The sequence below is a fragment of the Erpetoichthys calabaricus genome, chromosome 15, assembly GCF_900747795.2.
Source record: "Erpetoichthys calabaricus chromosome 15, fErpCal1.3, whole genome shotgun sequence".
NCBI classification, from domain to species: Eukaryota; Metazoa; Chordata; class Cladistia; order Polypteriformes; family Polypteridae; genus Erpetoichthys; species Erpetoichthys calabaricus.
The window spans coordinates 7328594-7346859 of NC_041408.2; the positions used below are offsets into that span (position 1 = coordinate 7328594).

The following is an 18266-nucleotide window of genomic DNA, read 5'->3' on the forward strand; positions in this document are numbered from 1 at the left end:
TTACGGGGGAGAGACTGTCGTCTGGCCAGTCTGTCCAAAAATAATGGTGGAGAGTTGCGCCGATTGTTGTCCTTCTGGAACTTCGGCCCATCTCCACACAGATTCTCTTTAACTCGCTCAGAGTAGCCATCAGGTTCTTGGCCATGACTCTTGGCAAGGTCCTTCTGATACGATTGCCCAGCTCTGGGAGGACATGTTGTTCCAAGCTTCTTCCACTTAAGAATGATGAAGGCCACTGTGATTTGGGGAACTTTCAATGCGGCAGGAAGGTCTTTGTAGCTTTGCCCAGATCGGTACCTCGACAAAATCGTGTATCTAAGCTCTGGAGGCCATTCCTTCCACCTCATGGCTTTTTGGGACCTTCTATAGACCGTTGTGTGTGTGCGCCTTTCCCAGTCAGTCCAGTCAATTGAATTGACCAGACAAGGTGTAGAAACATCTCAGTGATAAACAGAATGGGATGCACCTGAGCCAAAGTGTCATGCTTGTGTATGTCAAATTTGCATAACTTGTCTAAAATATTGTTTATGATTTGTGATTCGTGAATATCAAGTGTTGTTTGATGTGGGGGAAAAATTAAATTTAGCACAAGGCTGAAATGTAACAGAAAGTGAAAAAAAATGTGAAAGGGTCTGAATGCTTTCTAAAGGCACTGTATTATTAAAACTTTAATTATGGCTAATAGATAAAAATTATACCCACTTCTTAATGAATATTATTAAAACAATACATGTTTGCAGAATCTGCCCCAGCAATACCTGGCATACAAGACTGACCCCAGCTTTGTGCCCGGGTCACACTGGCATAAACTTTTTTTTTTTGTTCTTTATTTTGCCTTATACAATTTCTTGTATTAGGAATTTGTTAGTTTTCACATACCCCTTGGGGTCAGAGCGCAGGGTCAGCCATTGTACAGCGGCCCTGGAGCAATTACAGGTTAAGGGTCTTGCCCAAGGGCCCAGCAGAGTAGGATCTCTTTTGGCAGTGACGGGGATCGAAATGGCAACCTTCTGGATACCAGCGCAGATCCTTAGCCTCAGAGCCACCACTCCGCCCCAATACTCCAAACTGATGAATTCTCCATTAATAATAATAATAATGATGATGATACATTTTATTTCTATAACACATTTCTTATACTCCATGCACTCATACTGTGAAACTTGATTTACAGAGGACAGTGGATGGACAACTCGGGGTGCTTCATGATATCCCAATCATTTTATTTATTCAATCCTGCTGCCTCAATACTTAACATTTAAAATGATTGCATATTTTCTGAATAAAATGGTAATTAATTAGAAAACGTTGTCCATAAACTGTTGAATTTCCGATTCTAAGCAGCAAGTCATTTTCATCAGTCAATTATGAGACCAGATGTGTGCCTCGAGAGAACGTTCTGTGACTTACACGACTTCTCGGTTTATTTTACAGATATTGACGAAAAAATGGATGATGTTGGCCAGCTAAGCGTTTTCATTATTGGCGCCAAAAACCTTCCATCGACCAGGGCGGATGGCACTTTAAATTCATTTGTCAAAGGGTAAGAGCCATCATCATTACAGTTGAACGATATTTTCTGTCAAGCTTGATTTATTTTTTTTCCTTAATTTTGTTAGGCTGGAGTAGGATTTGTGTGGGGCTTGTTTGACTTGAAGAACCAATGAGAGTGAAGAGATGGCACTTACCCATAGATAACTGTGATAAAACTAGCCAATCAGAATACAGACTGAGTTTGTTTTTAATTTGTTGATGCGGTTTCTTATGGATCCAGCGGTTTAATGTCAGGTGAGTGGCAAAGTTCGGTGGATTGCCAGCATGAGATTGATCAGTTAGAGTCCTGCCAACAAACTAGGGATACAAATTGTAAAATAAGATATGGAACTTAGTGGGTGTTCAACTGTGGCTTTCAGATAAGGTGACCAGATGCCTGCAAACCCAAAGGAGGACACCGAAAGTCATAAAGGAGAATGTGTGCTGTTCAATTCACGAAACACGGCGTGAACATTTTCCACATTTGTGTTTTTCTGGTAGCGTGTCGTTCTAAATCAGTGGTACCCTTGTTTGCAACGGACACGTGACGCATTGCTTTGTTTTCGGTGCGTCCTTCACCAATCACGGATACTTTGTTTTCATGTGGTCCGAGAATTTGCATTTCCTCTTGTTAGTGTTACTGCTGGACGACATTGTTAGATAATAGGCTACTGTGTATTCGTATAACAAGTATGGGCAACGCAAAATGGTGAAGCGGGCGTAGGTGTGAAGCTGTGTTTTGTTTTTGATAAAACAGATGATTTACAGTACTGTGCAAAAGTTTTAGATGCAGGTGTGAAAAAATGCTGTAAACAAAATGCTTTCAGAAATATAAATAATGATTGCATTTTGTAAATTGATAACAATAAACAAAGTGAGCAAACAAAAGAAAAATCTAAATCAAATCAATATTTGGTGTTCCTACCTTTTGCCTTCACACCAGCATCAATTCTTATTGGTCCACTTGCACAAAGTCAGGGATTTTGTCGGATGCTAGTCGGGTGTCTGATCAACCAATTCTACCAAACAGGTGCTAATGATCATCAATGTCACACGTAGGTTGAAACACAATCATGAACTGAAACAGAAACAGCTTAAAACTGGGTGAGGAACAGCCAAACTCTGCTACCAAGGTGAGGTTGTGGAAGACAGTTTCATGTCATGGCAAGATTGAGCACAGCAACAAGACACAAGGTAGTTCTACTGCATCAGCAAGGTCTCTATTCCAAAGATTTCAAAGCAGACTGGGGTTTCAAGATGTGCTGTTCAAGATCTTTTGAAGAAGCACAAAGAAACGGGCAACGTTGAGGATCGTAGACGCAATGGTCGGTCAAGGAAACTTAGTGCAGCAGATGAAAGACACATCAAGCTTATTACCCTTCGAAATCGGAAGATGTCCAGCAGTGCCATCAGCTCAGAACTGGCAGAAACCAGTGGGACCCAGGTACACCCATCTATTGTCCGGAGAAGTCTGGCCAGAAGTGGTCTTCATGGAAGAGTTGCAGCCAAAAAGCCATACCTCCGTCGTGGAAACAAGGCCAAGCGACTCAAGTATGCATGAAAACATAGGAACTGGGGTGCAGAAAAATGGCAGCAGGTGCTCTGGACTGATGAGTCAAAATTTGAAATATTTGGCTGTAGCAGAAGGCAGTTTGTTCGTCGAAGGGCTGGAGAGCGGTACAATAATGAGTGTCTGCAGGCAACAGTGAAGCCTGGTGGAGGTTCCTTGAACGTTTGGGGCTGCATTTCTGCAAATGGAGTTGGAGATTCGGTCAGGATTAATGGTGTTCTTAATGCTGAGAAGTACAGGAAGATACTTATCCATCATGCAATACCATCAGGGAGGCGTATGATTGGCCCCAAATGTATTCTGCAGCAGAACAACGACCCCAAACATACAGCCAAAGTCATTAAGAACTATCTTCAGCGTAAAGAAGAACAAGAAGTCCTGGTATGAAGTGATGGTATGGCCCCCACAGAGCCCCGATCTCAACATCATTGAGTGTGTCTGGGATTACATGAAGAGACAGAACGATGTGAGGAAGCCTACATCCACAGAAGATCTGGGGTTAGTTCTCCAAGATGTTTGGAACAACCTGCCAGCCAAGTTCCTTCAAAAACTGTGTGCAAGTGTACCTAGAAGAACTGATGCTGTTTTGAAGGCAAAGGGTGGTCACACCAAATATTGATTTGATTTCGATTTCTTTTTTGTTCATTCACTGCATTTTGTTGATTGATGAAAATAAATGATTAACACTTCCATTTTGGAAAGCATTCTTTGTTTACAGCATTTTTTCACACCTGCCTAAAACTTTTGCAAAGTACTGTATGTTGACATGGTCAAGTCAGTGATTGATGAAAGCCAGGCTGCTGGCCAAGGGGAGAGGTAGCGTGACGTCAGGAGTGGGGAGGGCCCTCCTCACTGTCCTGTTTCACTTCTACGTGGGCGAAGCCACCAGGGATGGCTAGTTTTAAAAAAAAAAAAAAAAAAAAAAAAAAAAAATCCGCGTTGAATTACTGCCTCTCCTTACTGTCTTACTTTTGTATTTCTTTTTATGCAGAAGCCTGGTTACTCCAGATATGCAGGAGCGGAAACTGAAAACCCAGGTCTTGAAAAGGGTGACTGATCCCCAGTGGAAGCACCAGTTTGTCTATAAAGGGATTTCTCTTGGCGAGCTCCACGAGTCCAACTTGGACCTCACCGTATGGGACCAGGCGACACTGGGCCTGTCCGACCGTTTCCTGGGAGGTGTTCGTCTGGAAAAAGGTACATCACCCTTACCTTCTAATTCTGGAATGCAAAATGAAGCATTATGTTCTGCTCCAACAGAATACCCCAAAGTTCATATACCCCATACTTGTATAGTACAGCTGAGGGTCCAGTTCATTTAGTCCATCTGACCTCAGTATTTGCTCACGCCAATTGTTTCAAGTTCAATTCTGGCCATTCGTTCTTTTTAACTGAGCTCATTGGTTAGTTATCTGACCTACAAAAAAAACCCCATGAAGATCTTAAATATCTGTAACCTTTTCCATGGCTTTAAATGCTTACAGTGCATCTGGAAAGTATTCCCAGCGCATCACTTTTTCCACATTTGTTATGTTGCAGCCTTATTCCAAAATGGATTAAATTCATTTTTTTCCTCAGAATTCTACACACAACACCCCATAATGACAACGTGAAAAAAGTTTACTTGAGATTTTTGCAAATTTATTTAAAATTTAAAAACTGAGAAAGCACATGTACATAAGTATTCCCAGCCTTTGCCATGAAGCTCAAAATTGAGCTCAGGTGCATCCTGTTTCCCCTGATCATCCTTGAGATGTTTCTGTAGCTTCATTGGAGTCCACCTGTGGTAAATTCAGTTGATTGGACCTGATTTGGAAAGGCACACACCTGTCTATAGAAGGTCCCACAGCTGACAGTTCATGTCAGAGCACAAACCAAGCATGAAGTCAAAGGAATTGTCTGTAGACCTCCGAGACAGGATTGTCTCGAAGCACAAATCTGGGAAGGTTACAGAAAAATTTCTGCTGCTTTGAAGGTCCCAATGAACACAGTGACCTCCATCATCCGTAAGTGAAAGAAGTTCGAAACCACCAGGACTCTTCCTAGAGCTGGACGGCCATCTAAACTGAGCGATCGGGGGAGAAGGGCCTCAGTCAGGGAGGTGACCAAGAACCCGATGGTCACTCTGTCAGAGCTCCAGAGGTCCTCTGTGGAGAGAGGAGAACCTTCCAGAAGGACAACCATCTCTGCAGCAATCCACCAATCAGTCCTGTATGGTAGCGTGGCCAGACGGAAGCCACTCCTTAGTAAAAGGCACATGGCAGCCCACCTGGAGTTCACCAAAAGGCACCTGAAGGACTCTCAGACCATGAGAAAGAAAATTCTCTGGTCTGATGAGACAAAGATTGAACTCTTTGGTGTGAATGCCAGGCGTCACATTTGGAGGAAACCAGGCACCGCTGATCACCAGGCCAATACCATCCCTACAGTGAAGCATGGTGGTGGCAGCATCATGGTGTGGGGATGTTTTTCAGCAGCAGGGACTGGGAGACTAGTCAGCATAAAGGGAAATATGACTGCAGCAGCTGCGGAGGGTTGGCACCCTGCCCGGGATTGGTTCCTGCCTTGTGCCCTGTGTTGGCTGGGATTGGCTCCAGCAGACCCCCCGTGACCCTGTGTTCAGATTCAGTGGGTTGGAAAATGGATGGATGGATGACTGCAGCAATGTACAGAGACACCCTGGATGAAAACCTGCTCCAGAGCGCTCTTGACCTCAGACTGGGGCGACGGTTCATCTTTCAGCAGGACAACGACCCTAAGCACACAGCCAAGATATCAAAGGAGTGGCTTCAGGACAACTCTGTGAATGTCCTTGAGTGGCCCAGCCAGAGCCCAGACTTGAATCCGATTGAACATCTCTGGAGAGATCTTAAAATGGCTGTGCACCGACGCTTCCCATCCAACCTGATGGAGCTTGAGAGATGCTGCAAAGAGGAATGGGCAAAACTGGCCAAGGATAGGTGTGCCAAGCTTGTGGCATCATATTCAACAAGACTTGAGGCTGGAATTGCTGCCAAAGGCGCATCGACAAAGTATTGAGCAAAGGCTGTGAATACTTATGGACATGGGATTTCTCAGTTGTTTTATTTTTAATAAATTTGAAAAAACCTCAAGTAAACTTTTTTCACGTTGTCATTATGGGGTGTTGTGTGTAGAATTCTGAGGAAAAAAATGAATTTAATCCATTTTGGAATAAGGCTGTAACGTAACAGAATGTGGAAAAAGTGATGCGCTGTGAATACTTTCTGGATGCACTGTACATTTCTACGTTTTGTAATTGTTTTCTATTGAATTTACCTTTGATTGTACGGTTTGCTCTCCTCTATCCAAATGTTCCTAAATAGCAATGAGCAGTGCAGATGGGGATGCAAACAAAATCAAATGTTAAAGAGAGGAGCAATGACATTACTGCCACTGTCACTTGTCTACTCCTAAGTAGCGCTGGGAGATCTGGGAACGATTTTTGTTCTTTTTCATCGACTCTTTCCACGGAGTGATATGAATCGATTCGATAGCAGCAACAAATTGATTCGGCATAGCCCAGGCCGAAAGCTATCATGTGTGCGTCATGGCGTCAGCACCTCTCATTTCACGGTTACGAGGTTAAAGAGCTTGTGCAAGCGACACGTGTCCGAGTCGTGATCCTTGCTCACTTCACTTTGGATCCCTTCACGGTTGAACTGAATCGTTACCAGTGAACGAATACTTTCACAGACGATTCTATTGTTTATCTTACAAGAATAAATCGGCAACAACACATTTATTTTACCATGTATCTGTTTTTTTTTTTTTATAGGACAATTCATAATTGAAATTTCAGAATATTACACAAATGTGTCACATACAATTAAACCTTATACAAATATTCTGATTGTTAAAAAAATTTCAATTATGAATTGTCCAATTGTTATCAGAATATTTGTATAAGGTTTAATTGTATGTGACACATTTGTGTAATATTCTGAAATTTCAATTATGAATTGTCCAATTGTTAACAGAATATTTCACAAATATGTCTTACAAAATTAAACTTGTTAAAAATCAGAATATTTTTATTAATTGATTTCAACTTGTAGTGGGGCTACATAATAACAGGTGTATTCTGTGTTTGTGCCGAGTTTCGTTTCATTGTCCCATTTACTGTCCGTTACATGTGCGTCAGTAAATGTTTTCTCCGTAAGTGAAAAGGGGAAGGATGATGGAGAGAGGCTGCAGCCCTGAGACGGAAATTTCCAGTTGAACTCACCAGCTACATCTGGGGCAGTCCGTATTTTAAAAAAAAAGGAGCAAAAGGCAGGAGAGAGGAGAGAAATCGAGAGGAGAAAGGAGACAATTTACCCGTTCAATTACCAACTCATCACTGCCGTTCATTGCATCATTCCACTGCTTGCTTTTTCAACATCGGATTCAACATCACGACAGCCAGTGCCGAGAAACCCTGGGGTTCGGATTCATACCAGTCGTTGTTCAGGACTTTCACGGTGAGGTCGTTTTTGTTTTTGGGAAGGAGACACACACAGGCGCGTGCGAGAGGGAGAGAGACGCACACACACACAGGCGCGTGCGAGAGGGAGAGAGACACACACACACACAGGCGCGTGCGAGAGAGAGAGAGACAAACGCACACACACGAGAGAGAGAGATACAGATGCACACACACAGGTGCATGAAAGAGAGAGAGAGAGAGACACACACACACACAGGAGAGAGAGAGAGAGAGACGCACACACAGGTGCGTGAGAGAGACACACACACACACACACACACACACGAGAGAGAGACACACACACATTTTATCGTACGGGGGGAAAAAAGTACAACTTGTTAGGAGTACGGCTTGTTACTAGATCAAGAAGCCTCCGCTTTTCCAAGGAATAATCTTGGTAGTGTAGTGGCCAGTTTGGGTAAGGGGTCAGCCATTAATAACTTTCACACACACTTTTTTTTTTTTTTTTTTGGTAACAGCTCATTGATAGCCCCTGCATGTGTCATTTAAAGCAGGGGGTGCCGACTTCGTTCCTGGAGGACCACCATGGCTGCAGGTTTTCATTCTCACCCTTTTCTTAATGAGTGCCCTGTTTTTGCTGCTAATTAACTCCTTTTGAAAGCATTTTAACTGACTTGTTCTTGAAGACTCAGACCCTTTAATTATTTCTATTTCCTTAATTAGCACCCAAAAAATAATGAGATACAAAATGAGCCAAAACAACTGATGTCCATCATACAATATCTTAAAATAAAGGAAGATGAAGGTCTCATTATTGTCAATCTGCTCAGGTCCCCAGTGCTCTTAGAAAAGAGAAAATCAACAATTTCGGAAATGTCTGCTAATGCACCACGAGAACAGAATTAAGCTGGGGAATTAAAGAACGAGTTTAATAAACGACAAGAATTGGGGCCTCATCAAGCAGCTGGTTGGAGTTTGAGGCCCTGACTTAGTTGGTCTTATGTTGTCTCCCTCACTTCAAATTTCATTTCTGTTTGGGTGTCCTTTAAGGAAAGAAATGAAGCAACTCAGAGGAACAAGGAAGAAATTCAGAGGAACAAATCTTAAAAAAGCAATTCAATTAAAATGAATTCACAAGAAGTTAATTAGCAGCATAAATGGGGCACTCATTTAAAAAAAAGGGTTAGAATGAAAACCTGCAGCCACGGTGGTCCTCCAGGACCGGACTTGGTGACCCCCGATTTAAACATTCTTATAAGTGCAAACCGAATCATTACCCAAAAACGAGGCTGATGATTCTCATTGAACTGATTCACAAACTGAATCCTTAACCTCCTTAGTGTTAGATTATTGATCTCCAAAAAACGTAAAAAAAAAATGTATTTTTTAGGCTTGAAAAATTACATTTTTTTTTATGAAATCTTATCTTTCTACTGTAAAATGAGGAAAACACAAAGTACAAAGTCAGAAGAAGTAATAATAATATGAACAGCAGGCTGCACTTGTGCGAGTGACGCAAGCATCACATTTGGATTCCACGTCTGCTTCAGTTTCGCTGCCTGAAGACAAATTCACTTCGTCATCACTGCTGATGAGCATTTTTTTATAAAATTATTGTTACGAGGTTAGGAGAAGCCGTAGCCGCTTGGGCAACACTTGGGCCTGACGTGTTATACCGTTACCCGACTAACACTCGGCGCTAACATCATTGGCACATTTAGAGCCCGAGTAATCCTTTGGTTTTATGCAGGATGCATTTACAGAGTTACCGGGGTAAAGCTTGGGCCTAACGCATACACGACACATACCTATACAGTTACCTGAGTAACTCTCGGTCCTAACGTGTTTAGCACTGTTTTTACAGGCCGAAAAATCCTCGGGTCTCACGCTAGACGTGTCTATACCCGAGTGATGCTCAGTATTAACGCTTTTAGCACTGTTTTTCACAGCCCAAGTCTAACTCTATGGAGGTTTCAATGGAGTACACCTCTCACGATTCTTGTTCAATTGATTCAAAACTTGAATCATTACCCGAGAAGGAGTCTGACGATTCTCACGCAAATGTTACGCAAACTGAATCATTACCCCAAAAATGAGGTGCACAATTCTTGTTCATTTGAATCATTGAATGTGAATAGTGCAACTAGTTCTCAGGTAGTTATGATTTCTTAATTTAACACTGTCATGTTTTGTGTACTAAATAAAGGACTAGAAAATTTTCACACAACAAAGAGGATCTAATTTTTTTTTCTGCTTGAGGCAAATAAAATCAAATTTTTTTGTTTTTGGGGTGGACTGTTCCTTTGATATGTTGACTGCTACATACGTATCATTTCATAGCAGGCGATCCATAGACGGACACCCCCATGAGTCATCTCATAAACCGTCTTCAGACCTGGAGCAACAAACATTTGTGGGGAACAGATATAATGCAATACAATTTATTTGTTGTGTAGCCCAAAATCACACAAGAAGTGCCGCAATGGGCTTTAACAGGCCCTGCCTTTTGACAGCCCCCCCAGCTTTGACTCTCTAAGACGACGAGAAAAAACTCCCAAAAAACACTAGTAGGGAAAAAATGGAAGAAACCGATCCCTTTCCAGGCAGGTTGGGCATGCAGTGGGTGTCAAAAAGAAGGGGGTCAATACAATACAATACACAGAACAGAACAAATCCTCAGTACAGTATAAAAATATGGAGCAGAATTTAACAGTAGATGATGTCACATAATAGGATTTGGATGATTTCAGAGTCCTAGAGACCTCAGCCATCAAGCAGCCTCCCCCTATTGGCCAGTCCACAGCTGAGTCAGCCAATCCAATGATTCCTGCGCTCTCCCACCACGGATGACTTTACGTTAGGCAGGTAAAACAACTTGGCAGGTGAGCCGTGCGCACCAAGTGCCACATTTGAGTACAGAGAAGAGAAACAGAACAGGTGAGGGTGAGTATCCAATTCTAACTATCATGTTACTTCTGTTTTAGTGCTAATGACTGACAACAGAGATGCAGTCTGTACAGTTAATCAGCAGCTCTAGTCAGGGTGTGCTAAACTGAAGTGGTGAGTCTTCAGCCGGGATTTAAAAGCTGATACCGAAGGGGCATCTCTTATAGTGGCAGGTGTCTAAATAAGAAGGAAAAATCAGTTTGGCGTCACAGAATAGAATATTTCACTTTCAGCTTGTTTCTCGTGTTACCTGTGTTTTGGTTAATGTTTATTTTTCACAAAAATACTTTACATACTGTGTGTAGAACCACAGCCATCTGAATCTCTCTCACCGATTAACATCTCACCACCACAAGGTCCAGTGACCTTCGACTACAACGGCGTAGGATCTAAAAGTTGTTAGAGACAGCCAAGTTAATGAATGTTTTGTTCTGTGTGGTAAGTACATGGCAACAGCAACAGATTTATTGTATGGAAAAATATTTTTTTTACTATGAGTTTTGGTCAATAACAAAATGCATTTAATTAGTATATTAAAATAACATCGGTATCAGGAACAAACGTACCTGTTTTCACCGTAGTAGTCAACGTGTTAAAGAAAGAATTACACCTTATGTTTCCTTCTGCGATATAGCAAGCTTTAAAACATTTAAAAGAATTCATCAGGAATGTCATCACAAAGCACAAAACCTTAAAGCTAATAACATTCTTACATGCCGGGTCGGATTTCCCATAAGGCCAACCTAAGCTAATAACGTAAGCTAATATACGTGCAGCAGGTTCTCCACAAGCTCAGTATAATTCTCCGCTCTGTGGCGGTCAAGAAAATTCTGGACAACCTGCACGAATAATTTTAATCTTCACTTTTCTCGAAACCAAACTTATTTCTTAACCCTTAAACCGCCGGTACTGGCTATAGTCGGTTCCCCAACGCAATTCGCCAGGACGCCGGAGCAGGGTATATTCAGCAAAGTGCATTCGTTGAACGTCGCAACCGGCTAAAGTTGGTTTCCAGTGCAATTTGGAAGCACGCCGGAGCCTAGTATATTCGGCGACGTACATGCATTGAACGCCGCAACTGGCTTCACGGAGCAATTTGCCAGCACGCCGGAGCTGATCAGTCCGTGCCGTATATTCGTTGAGCAGTCCAGCTCATGACCATTGGTGCCCCCCGCAGCATCACTGTCCCTGGGATTGAGCCGCTGCACTAGACTCACCTGTAAGCGTCGGCGTTGGCCTTTGTGTGCTCACGTTCAGCCAGTTCAAGCTCAGTTGGCTTGGTGATTTACTGAATTTCATCAATGGCGTCAGTTGCACCTTCTACATATCATAATAGATTGTTGCAGTAGTTTTTTTTTTTTATATATAAAGTTTTTACAGCACATTGGCAGTGTAAAAAATTATTAGTGTTGAAGTAATTGTGATGCTCTTTGCTTGAAAAAAATACATGTTCCATTAAAATTTCACATTTTCTTTGTGAATTGTGACTGTTGATGCGTTTTTCCAAAATTATCAAAGTTCAGCAGCTCTAACTCAAAAAATGGGATTCAGCAAAAGCCTGATGCGCCAAAATGATTCCACAGACAAAATATGTTTGTTTTTAAATGTTTTAGTTAAAATTCAAAGTAAAACAGTTTACACAAAAATAAAATTAAAAAAGCAGAAAAAAGAAAAATTCTTGCTAAGAAAAGTTCTGTTCAAAGCTAAAATCTTGTTACATTGCAAATCCTTCTAATTACTTACCGTTTCTGAACCATTTCTAGACGACGGTCAGAAAACTGTATGCCTACCCCATCTCTGAGTTGAAAATGGGTCTTTCAAGTCCTGGAGTACTGGGACCACCTGTTCTAAACAACAACTGAAACGATTATCACACAAGAAAGCAAGTTATAGCAAGAAAGTTCCATCTCTTATTAACTTATAGGGGGAAAAGACTGTAAATTTCTTTCATAGTCATAGACAATGGTATATTCTATTCAAATTAAGCAAACGTTAATATGAGTTTAACACAAAACTTTAACTTTCTAAGATTGGCTCTTACAGTGACGTTTACTTAAAAAGTATAGCAAAGGAGTACTTGGCATCCAGGGGTGCATTAGCCCCCAAGTATGTGGCAGTTTAAGGGTTAAATGCTGAAACTCATCGTCTTTACTGTCCAGTCACCCTAGTTGTCCAAGACCTGGAACATCATAACTAAAAAAAAAAATGGGACGTGCTGCTAGACGAAAACAGTTTTCAGATTTGGAAGCAGCAAGTGAAATTTGTTAAAGTACAGATGAAAGAATCCCAGTAGCAAAATGTTTGTTGACCAGAGTTATTATTAAACAAAATAGATTTTGCTAATGATTGGTTGTAAAGCTGTCAGAGAAGATACAAACCCTGAATAGAGACACAAGTCAATATAAAATGCAATGCTCATATTTTGGACCAACAGAGATCGAGGTCGTTGAAAGTCTAGTGCAAATTCTCTCTAAGTTAGAAATGTAATGGGAAACGCTTGCTCGATTAACTGGAAAATTCTGGTATGAGTGGGTACTACACCGAACAAGACCCTGATCCGGTACTTTTCCTTACTTTTTGCCTGATGACGCCTTGATTGACATCAGTCCCTTGCATGGCTGACTTGAATTAACTGTGTTGGAGAATTCTAAGTTCAGGAGTGTAGTGGTGACCAGGCTACAGCCACAAGTTCACTACCTTGGTAGGTGTTTAGGTCTGAAAAATCTTCCAAAAACGTGACGTTCAATTCGTAATTCTTCTTTGGCCTGGTATGAGAAACATAGATGTGTGTGAAGGTGCCCCGTGGTGGACTAGTGGCCAGTGCTAGGCATTTAGGACTTACCAAGTAGCTATGGTGGTAGAAACTCATTTGGAGTAGAACTCACCCCCTTGATGCTTCATAAAGTATTTTGACCCTTTCACTATTTGAGTGTACATTCTTAAAACATCCGCTAACCAGGTTTCTCTAACCGGAATAAACGTTTACAACGCATTTCTAAAACCAGGTTTCCTATAAATAACGGGGTTATTAAAGCCTTATAACGGCGTATTGACGCAAGTATCAAAGGAGCCCCATAAACGTTTAACAGACTTCATTTGAACATATTGTTGTTTATATTTATTCCTTCCTTACGGCTTACATTTTTTGATAAATTTTGTTTGTGTCCTTTTACAGGTACGCTTTTAAGAGGGCCTATAAATCAAACGGAAGCCGCTCATCGTGAAGCGTGGGAGGCCATACTGAAAAGACCAAATGAATGGAATACGGTCAATCTGACACTCCAATCAAACCCAGCCCTTGTGAGAGCTTAACATTTGTTGCTTTTGACGGGACTACTTGACTCGATATCACGTTTCTGTGTTTGAGCAGTGTTGATAAGTGAAGGAAAGAAACTTGGAATGTCGAAACCTTTTACAAAACAACTGCCATCCAATCCCAGGGCCCAAAAGAGACTGGAATGAAGCTCATCAGGAAGATTAGTTGGGTTCTGTCCTTAAGGAGACGATTAAGCAAGTTTAAAAACACTGCAGTTCTGGTTCATCGTGAGGAACCTAGAGAAGAATCTGAACAGAACATCCAGATGAGTGTTTCGAGTACACTGGAATTTCAAAAAACTCTTAGCAGCCCGAGGTTCTGTCCTAAAGGAGACTCAAACCCATCAGAGAAAATGTATAAACTCTGGGCAGTTCTGGCGCTTTGAGAAGAGCCCAGGTTCTCAACAGAAAATCTACACGACCTTTCAGAGTACACTGGAATCTCAGATCCTCTGGGAAGCCCAAGATTCTGTCCTAGATGAACCATTGCCCATTAATTTAATCCTGAAGTTCTGGGTAAGCGAAAGGAACCGAGAATCTCAACAGAACATCCACGTGGAGTACCCCAGAATCGCGAATCTCCCAGGGAGCCTAAGGTAACAAGACTACTGGTGAACAACCACACAAACATTTGTGCACAAAATGTGACTACGATAGACAAAGACACGACAGCTATAACGCAGAGAAAGGACTGAAGATGAAATCTTGTCATTTTAAAGCTACTGTTTATACTAATTAAAATATCACTGAAAATATGTAACATTAGCACCTTGCTACTTATAGGTTTTGGACTATAAATAAACAATTTCAGTTGCTTCCATTAATAAAGGTCAATCACTGCTAGGCTTAGATTAAACTCATGCTTTGGACCAACAGAGATCGAGGTCGTTGAACGTGTAGCGCAAATCCTCTCTAAATTACAAATGTAACTGGCAACGCTTGCTCTATTAACTGGCAAATTCTGGTATGAGTGGGCACTACACCGAACAAGGCCCCAATCCGGTACTTTTCCCTACTTTTTGCCCAATGACACCTTGATAGACATCAGTCCCATGCATGGCTGACCTGAATTAACTATGTTTGAGAACTTGAAGATTACGACTGTAATGGTGACCAGGCTTCAGCCAGAAGTTCACTTCCCTGGTTAGACGTGTGTGTGTGTGTGTACTCTTCTCTGCTTATGAAACATTCCAAAAATGTTCAGTTCAATCCATAACTCTTCATTCACTTGGCATGAGAAGCATGGAGGTGTGTGAAAGAGCCTTGTGGTAAACCCAGTGCAAGAAGTTTAGGACTTACCAAGTAGCTATTATTGGATTTTCAAGTAGAAACACATTTGCAGTAGACATTGCCCCCTCAATGTTTCAGACAGTGTTTTGGCCTTTTCATGTTTTATTCTTTTAAACATTTTGTTTATCTGCAGATCTTCTCCAGCTCTGTCAGATTGGTTGGAGACCATCAGCGGCCAGCTACTTTCGGGTCTCTTTAGAGAGATATTCAGTTGGGTTCAAGTCTATAGAGTCATTCCTAGTGTTGTCCCTAAGCCACTCTTTTGTTGTCTTGGCTTTGGGTTCGGGGGTTATTGAACCTTTGGCCCAGTTGGAGGTGCAGTGTGCTCTCAGGTAGGTATTCATTAAGGATATCTCTGGAGATGGCTCCATATAGCTTTCCCTCCACCTTGACTGGTCCTCCAGTCCCTTTCACTGTAAAACAGCCCTGCAGCTTGATGCTGCCTCCACCATGCTTCACTGTTGGGATGGTACTACACGGGTGACCGGAGGTGCCAGGTTTCCTCTAGCTGTGATGCTTAGAAGTTGAAGCCAAACATCCTCATCAGACCAGAGAATCTTGTTTCTCACAATCTGAAAGTCCATTAGGTGCCCTTTAGCCAACTCTAAGCGGGTTTAGCCATTGTGGAGACTGGCTCGGACACAGACAGGCAGACACGCTCATATCACCCAACAAACGTTTATTTACAATATTTACAAATTCCAAGTGCCCACAAACCCCAAAGTCCTGGCTATGCAACAATGCCTTCTCTCTCTTCAGGCCGCCTCCTTGCCTTCCTCCCGACATCATCCGACTTCCTCCCGACTCTTGTCCATGTCTGAAGGGAGGTGGCCCCTTTTATACACACCCGGATGTGCTCTAGGTGCTCCCCGGCAATCTTCCACCGGCACTCCCCAGTGTGGCGGAAGTGCCGGCTGCGTACCTGGAAGCACTCCGGGTGCTCCCTCTTTTCTTCCCCCCCAGCACTTCCGGGTGTAGGGGAAGCACTGGGGTCCATGGTCCCCAAGGCATCGGGGCGCCCTTTGGCGGTGGCCACGGGCCCCTACAGGGTAGAGCTTCCAAGCCCCCAATACAACCAGGGCGGACGCCCCCTCACGGTCTGAGCCCTCCTCTTGTCTTCCTGGGCGTCCCGGCCAGGCGTGAGCCCTGACCGGGTGCCACACCATCTTTGCATTTGTGCCATCATTCACAATTTTTGCTTACTTCATTTTTTAAACATGGTGAACCCAGCTTTGCCCGACAATCGAGGTGGCACTACTCTTCTGCCCTGGTCTCACCATTTTGTATATTGTGAGGCGACTATTGTGGTTGCACATTATCTTCTATGGCTTTAGTGCTTTTAATCCTGGCAATCACTGAACCAAAGAGCAGGTGATGGCAGAGTTGTGAGCACACATATCGGGTTCACCCTTTTCTGCCACAAAGGGAATCATGAAGACAATTCAGGACTCTCGATGGCATCCTCAAATAACTCCAGGATTACACGAGTGTCGATAAACACATAAGTGATATGTGAAAGGAAACCAAATCAATGCGTTATTTCACAAAATAAAAATAAATTGCCAGCTCCTGGCTGTGTAACATCATGCAAGCACGTGAGTTGGCCGTGACACCTAGTGAGAAAGGGGTTAAGCTCGTGCGTAAATTGGAATCGAACATAACGTTGTTTTTATAGGCCATTAATCCTGCATGCGCCGATGGGTAAATTTAATCTGCCCAGTTTAGGGTCCCAGGGAGCCAGAGATTATCCCAGCAACACCCACTGTAAAGCAAGAAGCAAACGTGGTGGATGGAGTGCCACCCCTTTTCAGGGGTCAATCACACAGCCATAAAAATTTTTGGTTTTCACAATTGTTGAATATTGCTGGGGAGGCTAGGGTTATAGAAGCCAGAACTCTGAGGAGGGCGGGGTTGAAAGAGTTAAAACAGTAGGTAGCTATCCGCAGTTAAATGCACGCACACATACACACACACACACAGATAAATCCAATCCACAGAGAACATGCAAATCCTGTAAGTTGGCATTGTGAGGGAGGAACGACAGCTTTGCGCTACCACTCTGCCTATATGTTAATGTGTCTGTACTACACTAAACTAAATGTATACCCATAACATTTGTTAAATTCTTGTCACTTGATTCCATGCTACATCCATATTTAATCTTGACATTAATAGCTGTAACTAAGCAGCTGAATCACATGCATCCACTCAACCGTCCCCCCCCCCCCCCCGTTTTTCTACGTTCGGTGAGCCACTTCACTCCAGAATAGGCAGCGACACCTGTAAAAAGCAGCATTTTACGAGCGTTACCATCGATTTCAAGGAAACGAGCGTTAGGCTGAATTGCTTGAAATCCGCTGCATGTGGGAGCTTTCTAAACTGCTTTCTGATAAAACACTTGGGTGTGAATAGCATCCTTGAAAAATCACGGCAAGTAACTTTGGACGTGATTCAGGAGCATTCTGGCCTAGCGCTAAAACACTTGAAAAATGCTTAGGTGCGAATGGGTCCTCGGAGCTGCACCGAGAGGTGTTTATCCTGTTTTGTTTTTTTTTTGTTTTTTTTTTTTTTTTTTGTCAATTTTCAAGAAAATTTGTAGTAGCCATCCCATTGCCACACGTACAAAGCATACAGATTTTCTTACTTGCGTATCTAAATGACATTTCTCCATTACAAACAAGAATGTATCAGAAATACTCAGCTTTGTAAAATTTAATAGAAAACACACAGAATCAGCTTACCTGATGGATTCCTTCCTGCTGTGTTCGGTTATACTTGCAGTCCTTGTAAAGGGGATTTTGAGTTTCTTCAGGGGTCATTCGGTATATTAACCAAAATGAAAATCCATAAATTTGTTCCCAATGCCAGTGTAAAATTAGTGTTATTTATCATACAAATTATTTTTTTAAGCAAAACTCACAGTTCAAATTTATTTTTTCAAAATAAAAACAAATCCATTTCAAATTACCTGAAAGTTGGTGCATAAAACAAATTTGTGCACGCCAGCCACACAATATCTTGAACTTGGTCTAAAAAGTTAGATCTTGCACAATTTGACGCACAGTTTCCATTTGAACTTTGTACTGCTGAGATGCTAATCAATAGAGATATTAAGATGGTTGTTCTACCTCCGTAATTACTCCCGTATAAGTTAGATCTTGAAAC

The 18266-nt window shown here is 42.2% G+C and overlaps 1 protein-coding gene across 1 annotated transcript in view; it reads left to right on the forward strand.

The window, feature by feature from the left end:
* sytl3 (synaptotagmin-like 3) overlaps positions 1-14566 on the forward strand; it is a 57528-nt gene extending 42962 nt beyond the window's left edge. The window contains exons 14-16 of the mRNA XM_051919294.1: positions 1435-1543; positions 4095-4300; positions 13672-14566. Of these exons, the coding sequence (XP_051775254.1) occupies positions 1435-1543; positions 4095-4300; positions 13672-13808 (452 nt within the window). The 3' untranslated portion in view covers positions 13809-14566. The remainder of the gene's footprint in view (positions 1-1434; positions 1544-4094; positions 4301-13671) is intronic.
* The last annotated feature ends 3700 nt before the right edge of the window (positions 14567-18266 follow it).